Source organism: Puntigrus tetrazona, chromosome 14 (assembly GCF_018831695.1).
Source record: "Puntigrus tetrazona isolate hp1 chromosome 14, ASM1883169v1, whole genome shotgun sequence".
Lineage (NCBI taxonomy): Eukaryota > Metazoa > Chordata > Actinopteri > Cypriniformes > Cyprinidae > Puntigrus > Puntigrus tetrazona.
Genome location: NC_056712.1, coordinates 25909289 through 25918376, shown reverse-complemented (window position 1 = coordinate 25918376; position 9088 = coordinate 25909289). Strand labels below are relative to the sequence as shown.

Genomic DNA, 9088 nt, shown 5'->3' with positions numbered 1-9088 from the left:
AATCTAGTCAATTTTGATTTCACGTGGAAAAATAACGTGTTTAGGTTTTGTTTGTTTTAAACGTTTGATTGGTTGAGCGCAATTTTAAATTGTTTACCAACCGAATAAAAGGTCACGGGTAGCTGGATAAAGACAAACAGACGTGCTCTTTCAATAAAACAGAAACGTAAACATGGATGTGAACATTCCTACTATGTATAACACTAATAACTCAAAAGATGTTATTTTTTTCCAGGTGTGGGAGAACAGATGAGCGCGAGGCTGAAGCACGTGCTGAGTTTATGTTTCTGAAACAAAACAGACGAGAAGAGGAACACTTGAGTGAAGGACGAGAGAACAGATAGATCAGCCAAATACTGTGAGAGAAGACAAAAAGTCAATTCACTGTTAATCTTGAAAACACGAACACAAAAGAGGATTCTGCGAGTCGGCCGTGACTCGTGAGCCGAGACTGAGACACAATTTAAAAAAACAGACTATTTCTTTAATGAGGGATAGAAACAAGACACATCTAGCTCAAAAAAAAAGTTTAGTTTGAGCAAGAGGAAATGACTCAAAGGACTCAAGGACAGCGTATTCTGTACAAATTCTGAATTCTCTTTGATGAATCCTACCGAAATATAAAACTGCCTAACGAGGGGGCTTGCTGGGACAGACACCCAACTAGTTAATTACCTGCTAACTAATCTTAACCTGCAAATAAGGAATTAATGTTTTGAATTGATTATTGGAAATATTGCAACAAAAAGACCTCAGTTTGACAGACAGGAGGAATAAAAACTGTAATTATGTAACTTTATTTTGCAAATGCTTCAAACCAGAACTTCAAAACAATCATTTCATTTGAAGAAAACAAAACGGAAGACGTCGAAAATGAGACTTGCGTTAAACGGCATCAAATAAAAACAGTAAACATCAACACAACAGTGAGACAAAGTGTTCGCCTATCATAAACAAATCTACAAATACACCTAGTCCATATTTTTACATCAGAATTTATTTCAGGTGCTTTCTTTCTTAAAAATGCTTGTCAGAACGTTCAAAAAGCTCTTAACCAAAGCAACATTACTGTAGGCCACACCCACAGATGATAAAATGCTTCAATCTTGAGCAAAGGCGACGAGGGCAACTAATAGAAATATGGAACAATTAACCAATAATCAACCATATATGTGAACAACACACATATTAAATGAGCATGTTTTGCATAAGTCAGATCTGAAAGAGACCTCAGGTTCAGGTCTTAGTCATTAATATTTAACAGTTTCATAAACAGCTTTTGGATTGCTGGTAAAGCGGCTCATGAATATGGATCAGAGTCTTTTATCTCTGGGTTGGTGGGTTGGTATCTGACATCCAAACAAAGACTTGCGACAGATACAGGCCAGTGGATTTCAACAGCAGAAACGGAAATACATAAATTACCGGTTCTCTAAACCTACATGATGCTCTTCTGTGGACCACAAAAGATGACAAAAACACAAGAGACGGAGGTTTGTAATGACCCGAGGCTGGGAGAGGTCGATCAAGGGACGACCGTGTAGGGCTGGTACGGTAGCAGCTTCTGCCTGTCATTGATGGCAAAAATCCAGGTAGGTTTCACAAAGCTCAGGCTGCCGTTTTCCATCAAGGCCTGTAAAAAAACAGTACAAAGAAGATGTAAAAGGAAGCAAAGACCTTGAGAAATTTAAAAGAGCGCCGAGGGTTTTCAATACTACTTCAGCCCTGCCAAAGAACAGCACAGATGACTCTGGGTGAAGAGAACCAGATCTACCCGGGAGACTTCCTCAAAGCCTTTCAAAGGTACAGTTTATTACAAGCAGAAGCACACGGGAAAGCCTGCAGCTCCACAGGAAGAACAAGACGTCTTACAAAGGATGACTGGCGCATAAAAGCCAAAGACAACGGACTTGGTCAAAAAGCAATGACATTTTTCAATTCTGGTAAACTTCACATTTCATTCTTTTTTAAGACTACTGGATGAGTAAAAGGTACTAATTATTATACTCATTTAACAATTATCAATAAATGATTACGTTAAGCAAACACATTTTACCGTTTAGATATTTTATTCTTATTAATCCACCAGTTAACATTCTGTCATCATTTACTCACCAGGCTCTTTTTGGGTCACCATAGCGGGGGAAAAAACACTATGGAAGCCAATGGTGACCAAAACAGCCTCGTTACAAGCTTTCTTCGAAATATCTTCCTTTGTGTCCGGCAGAACAAAGACATTCATACAGGTTTGGAAATACTCGAGGATCAGGAAATTCATTTTTGGGTCAACTATTCCTTTAATGTGCTGTTTTGGTTTACAACAATGCAATAACCGACAAGGTCTTTCCATCCCCAAATTTAAGCGCTCATAAGAAATCATAATGAAGACTATATTGTACAGTTTAATGTTTTCCTTTGTCTTTGGAGCGTCACAAGCCGTTCGAACGTAGATAAGATAGACCAAGTCGCGGCGGCGTAACTTTTATTCTCGCTTTGGCATTGTTGTCGTGGAGACACTGTGTTTCCGAATATGCTAAGAGCCGTAACATTTCTGTCACATGCTTGAGGTATTCAGCCAATCACAATGCACTGGATAGCCGGCCAATCAGAGCACACCTCGCTTTTCAGAACAGCAGCAGAGAGGAGAAACAACGATGCACGGTGTGTAGAAAATAATGTGTTTTTGAACCGTGAACCACATTGCATTACACCAAATACACACTAAATGTTCTTTTAAGACTTATTATGGCCTTAAACGCGATGCAACCAAATCTGTACGTAATATACCATCTACAACGCAGAAAAAGAGACTCACGTCCTCAAACGATTCGTCCCATCCCTCGCTGGTGACGACAAACTGAACCTTCTCGCTCATGTAGTCTTCGACGGCTCTGAGGAATCAAACAGATCAGATCATTTCATCGGTCACGCTCCACCTACGGCCTTCTCAAGGCCCGTCTGAAGCGCTTCAAGCGGATTACGAAGGCTTCACGCTCCGGCGCTTATCGGTGTCGTACCCGTTGAAGGCGACGATGTAGCGTTGAAGTTGCCTCTTCTGGTTGTCAGGGAACTTGCCGTAAAGATAGAAGCGTTTTCCTGTCAGGAAGTCTGAAGGAGAGGAGAAAAGAAGATGATTTAAGGGTAACGGTGGAGACTCTCAGGTCTAGATGAAGCGGAGAGGCGTCAGACCTGGTAGCTCAGGGATGGGTTTATCCTCCTCTTCCTCAGCATCCGTGTTCTCATCAGTAGAGCCAGCGTACGGATCTTCATCTTTCACCTTGACTGTTGCCTTCTCCTTCGCTGCTTTCTTCCTCCTGCTCTCCATTTCACCCTAAAACAGCCCAAGACAAACACCGGAGCGTGATGACGTTCAGCAGTAGAAATGATTTGAGCTGCTTGTAATGCATCTTCAAATTGGACAAAATACTGAGGAAACAAGCATACAAAGGCCCTGGCCAATGCTTTTTTTTATTACATATTTCAGGTCATTTTTGGCACACACTACCAGCTAGATGAATGGGTGTGTTTTTTTCCTTCAGCAAGGACACATTAAATTGATACATACAATACAAATCAATTCAGTTCTTTTTTAAACTTCATAGTCATCAAAATATAATCCTGGAGAGAAAAAAAAAAGCTAATCAGCATATTACAACCATTTCTGTAGAATCGTGACACTAATGATGCTGACAATTCAGCTCTGCGATCACAGAAAAAATCATTTTAACATAAATTTGCAAGTTATTTTAAATATTTTTTTTACTGCATTTTTGATCGAATCAAATCCCGGAGAGACGTTTTTGCAAAACATACAAAAAAAATAAACTGCAGTGCATTTTCAGTTCTGCAGAATCTTAGAAGCAGAAGTGGACTGCATGCTTTGAATGAGCTGTATCTGTTTCTGAAAACCACTGTCATGCAGGTTTGCACTTTGACCCTGATCAATAACTCTTCTTCAAGCTGTGATTGGACATCATTTAAGAGCCCATCTAAAGACTGTTGGGAAGGAACGATTACCAGCCTTATGAGAATGTCCATCAACATGTAATAAAGCAATGGGAGTCTTACCTGTTCAGCTCATCTTCAGTGTCCATGCCAGAGCCGTCGTCCTCTGAGAGGGAATGCACATTAAAAACGTCAATCACAACATTATTCAAATAAATCATATAATCTATTTTGCATAGTTATGCTTTATAAACAAAGTGCCTTCTCTAATTTGACATTTATCTCACTTTATTTGTCTCTTGATGGATGCAAATCAAATCTAATGAATCATGTTGATATTTTTCTTAAATATCTCAGATCTGATATTAAAAAAAAAAGCATAATATAAATAAACTAGTGCTGTCAAACTATTAATTGCATATTTGTTTACATAAATATACACGGTACACACATAAATGATGTATATTCAATATGCACATGCATGTACATATTGAGAAAAAATAAATAAAACAAAAAAATAATATATATATATATATATATATATATATATATATATATATATATATATATACACACACAAATAATATATTATTTTGGATGCAATGAATCTTTTGACACTAAAATAAACCCATTAATGCGCTTCCTTCCTTTGATTAAATTAAAACAACCTAGAAAAAAATCATAAGCTTAAATATTTTACAAATCTGAAGTTAGACTATCATTAAAATAATTGTCAAAATTGTTTCCATTTTAATTCAATGCACTACAAATAAGGGAGAAAAAACTACAAATGAAAAATAATTGAATAAAAAAATTACATTTAAAAAATTACAAAAAAAAACACATTAAAAATAATAAATATAAAATAATAAAAATAATGTAAAACACATAAAAAAATAAAATGTTAATAAAAACAACACTACTACAGCAGCACTCTATTTTTGCGATATTCAATGTTTATTGTTATAGTTGTGCTAAAAGCAGACAGTAGTGAAGTATTTATACTTAAAGAGTATTTTATACTTTTACTTCATTTCAAAGCATTAACGTCATGCTTTTTAATGCACTACATTTAAAAAAAAAAAAATAAAGGCTGTTTGTTTCGCCTTTAATACTTATGAATATTGAAAATAGTACTTTCTCGCAGCCTTCGATTACTTTTACTTGACTCAAAGCAAGAAAGTACCACTATTTCTAATGTATTGACACACTAAGGATTGTTGTAAAGTAAAGTTTTCTACACGCCGACACTTGAAAAGCGCTTTTAAATAAAAATACTTCACTACCGTCCGCCTCCGAGCACAAATGGCGTTCACCGTTTTCCTCTTAATGGTTTTAAGTTGCGTGAACACATCCAGGAGAGCGAGGCTTGCTCTCCCAGCCCCTCGATTTACATAGAAATGAGAAACATGCCCAAGTCTCGTCTGCGTGAATGCTGCGGGCGAGCGCCTCTAGCACTTCCAGCCTCTCCAATGCAGCCGCTCTCTCCTTTGATCGATTGGAGCGCTGCTTTCCACGCTCTTCATTAACCCAGCCCCTCCCGCCCTGCCTCGTAATCGAGCGACGCGCCTCCGGAGTGAAGGGACCCCCCGGCAAACGGGTGGACGTGCTAACGATTTTCCAGCTTTATCTGTTCTGGCATGATCGGCTTGTGAAGGTGACGAAGACGACGACCACGACGTCAATAAACCTCTCAATAGGTCCTTGAATGATGCTGATTGAGATCAGCGTTCAGATCTTCTTCACGGCCGTCACGGTTCACATGAAGCCACGAGCACGTAAGGTCACGCAGACGCTCAAAGGTCACAAGAAAAGGTCATCAGAAACAACGAAATCCACGCCACCCTGCTTTGCATGTAAACTGCTCCTTTTAAAGCCACGTGCGCGCGTCCGTTTAAATGTCGCTTTCTGAAAATATTTTTTGACTGCAATTCAATTAAATAAAGCTGAAAGATATAAACATGAGACGACCTGGTCAAATGTTAAAAAACAAGGAAAAAAGAAATGCTGCATGGCATGTCCGAAATAAAATAGTTTTAGTCAGTTTAGTAATAAATATGATATGCAGCTACAAAAAAAAAAAAAGGGACAAAAAAGCTGAAAAATATAAACATTAGATGGTGAATTGACTTAAATGTAAAAGAAAATTAGAAAAGCTGTTTTTCCAAGTAATTACAATAAAACAATTGTAATCGTTTTAGTTAAAAAAAATTATAATTAGAAATACAAACAACAAAATATAAACAATATTTTTATTATATATATATATATTTATTTATATATTTATATATATATATATTTTTTTTATGAAATATAGAAATGTTGGCAACTAACTTAAATACAACTTACTTTTTTTTAGGCATTAAGCTAAATAGAAATATATATATATATATATATATATATATATATATATATATATATATAATAAAAAAAAAGACAATCTTGAAATTGTAAAATCTAATATATATATATATATATATATATATATATATATATATATATATATATATATATATATATATATATGAAATAAATATGAACATATTTAAAACTAATACAAAAAAAGAAATTAAAACCGAACTTAAATTACACATTAAAACATGATTAAATTATATAAGGCTTTCGCGAAAATGTGTAGCTCGCTGTCCTTCGGCTAGAATTCACAAAGAAGAACTTTGTTGGAAAATAAACGAAAGTGAATAAAATAATGAATAATGAATGACGAACACTAGATTAGCCACGAATTCATTCACAACTCATTTGCGGTCATGCTCATAGACTCTCGACCAATCAAAAGCTCTCTAGGATAAGCTATTAACAGACGTTTACAGTAGAAGATAAGCGAGACAGAACACCTTTCATCCTGTATTTCTCTTCCTGGTCTTTACCTGGCTCTTCATCATCCGTGGAGCCTCCGTACTCCTCCTCTTCCTCTTTAAGCGTCTGCTTTCTTGGGGTCGCCCGCCTCTTTTCTGGCGTTTTCTAGGGAAGCACGAGAACGTCGCATTAAAGCACGTTAACATCCCTCGTGCGTTTTTTCCCGCTCGAGACGATGCGCGTCGGGAAGTCGACAAATCCGAAGACGCCGTCTCTACGGCAACCGCGCAATTCACAAACAAAGCCCACGAAGGGAAGACGGCGCTGAGACAGTTACCGCTTTCTGTGTTTCCTCCTCGCTCTCATCCTCTTCGGCGGCACTCTCTGAACTCGACTCGGCTCCGTCCATGAGATACCTGGAAAACAGAGACGAACAGTCACACACACACACACACACACACACACACACACACACACACACACAATACGGTCAAATTCTTTTACACCAAAAATCATTAAGACATTAAAAGATTGAGAATTGCAACTTTCTATTGCAAATATATTAAAACTTCAGTAATACGCAATACTAAGAGCTTCATTTGGACAATTTTAAAGGTTTTTTTGCACCCTCACGTTCCAGATTTTCTAATAATTTCAGCCAAATATCGTACTGCCGTAAAAAAACCCCACAAGTGACCTTTAAGAGCTGGTTCAAGGTCACACATGAGACGCAGAAACAAACCAGTCACGGTGTATTTAACCTACAGAAACCTCACAGAAACATATATATTATACATTTTATATATATATACAGTGTGCATATCACCATTTCACTCAAGTTGTTCTAAATCTAATCTCAAGCTTATTTCTGCCAAGCAATAAATAATAATAATAATAATAAAATATATATTTTAAATCATCTCAATTAAAAACTGCCAAATGTCAATTCTGATAAAAAAAATAATGCCTGAATCGTGAGATGTACACGTTTATATCATGCAATTCAGACTTTTTTTCCATAATTGCGATTGATTTCTTTCAATTATGGTTTATAATTGTAATATAATTTATAATAGTTTATAAAACTTCAAATTGATTTATTAAAACTCAGAGTAAAAAGCCTGACATTGTCTCAAAAATGCAATTCAGAGAATCTATTTTGTTGTGTTTATTGAGTCTTATTATATTAACTGACATACGATTATAATATAAACTGAGTTTGAACTTGACAATTAAAAATAAACTTATATATTGCAATCAAGTTATTAACGGAGAGATGCAACTTTGAATTATGAGGAAAAAAAATTCAGAAATAAAGTTGCAACTACGCTTTTTTATATGAATCTGCATAAAAAAGATAAAAACAAAACAAACAAAAAAAACGAAAGGAGATATTTCGAGGAATGTTCTTTACCTTTAAAATAACGAGGAGCTTTATATAAATGCAAATCAACTGAACGTTTTAGGTGAAATAATTTCTTAAAATGTGCGTGAAAATCACGATCAATCAATGTCTGATTTATCAAGAAGTATTTAAGCAAGCACACTTCCACAGATGAAAAAAACGAGTTTGGAGGTTGTGCAAGAGCATACACCTGAGCTGAGTGTGTGTGTTTGTTAGTGAGTGTGAGTGAGTGAGTGAGTGAGTGAGTGAGTGAGTGAGTGAGTGAGTGAGTGTGTGTGTGTGTGTGTGTGTGTGTGTGTGTGTGTGTGTGTGTGTGTGTGTGTGTGTGGACAGATACGTCCTCCTCATCTTCAAAGGAAGTGTCTGTTTTAATTACCCATGGCAGATGCAGCTTTTAAATACAGAATACATAACACGAGGCGGGCACTCGAAGCAGACACAATAGAGATGGAGAACTGAAGAACACGGCCGTCTCCGGCTAAAACAAACAAGCACCGAACACGCTCAGCGCTGGGTTATGATAATCATTAGGGCCGGGCAACATACCAAAAAACAACAGAACAAACTATATACTCCTGCCTGTGACAATAATCTAAATACATATATTTTGTCTTTTTTACTTTATATTTTATCTTACACTTTAGATTTTTCTCTCAATATTGCATGATATAAAATTATATTTATGAGAAAAATTATATTGCAAGAAAAAAAAAATAAATAAAAAAAAAAATAATAATAATAATAATAATAATATATATATTTTTTTTTTTGTTTTTTTTTTAATAATATATCAAATATATTTATTTTCTTCCTCAATATTGGACTTCATAATTTCACAACTGTGAGTTTGTTTGCCTTCAGCCAGATAAAAAGCCATAATTGTCCTGTTTTGTTATATTCAGTGGCAGAAATGTGTTTAAA

At 35.9% G+C, this 9088-nt stretch overlaps 1 protein-coding gene across 1 annotated transcript in view; it reads right to left on the bottom strand.

Annotated features, from left to right (window-relative positions):
- Nucleotides 1-781: 781 nt before the first annotated feature.
- Nucleotides 782-9088, bottom strand: part of xrcc1 (X-ray repair complementing defective repair in Chinese hamster cells 1) — an 18480-nt gene continuing 10173 nt past the window's right edge. The window contains 8 exon segments of the mRNA XM_043257710.1: nt 782-1633; nt 2816-2891; nt 3018-3108; nt 3190-3331; nt 3950; nt 4069-4111; nt 6834-6927; nt 7100-7178. Of these exon segments, the coding sequence (XP_043113645.1) occupies nt 1526-1633; nt 2816-2891; nt 3018-3108; nt 3190-3331; nt 3950; nt 4069-4111; nt 6834-6927; nt 7100-7178 (634 nt within the window). The 3' untranslated portion in view covers nt 782-1525.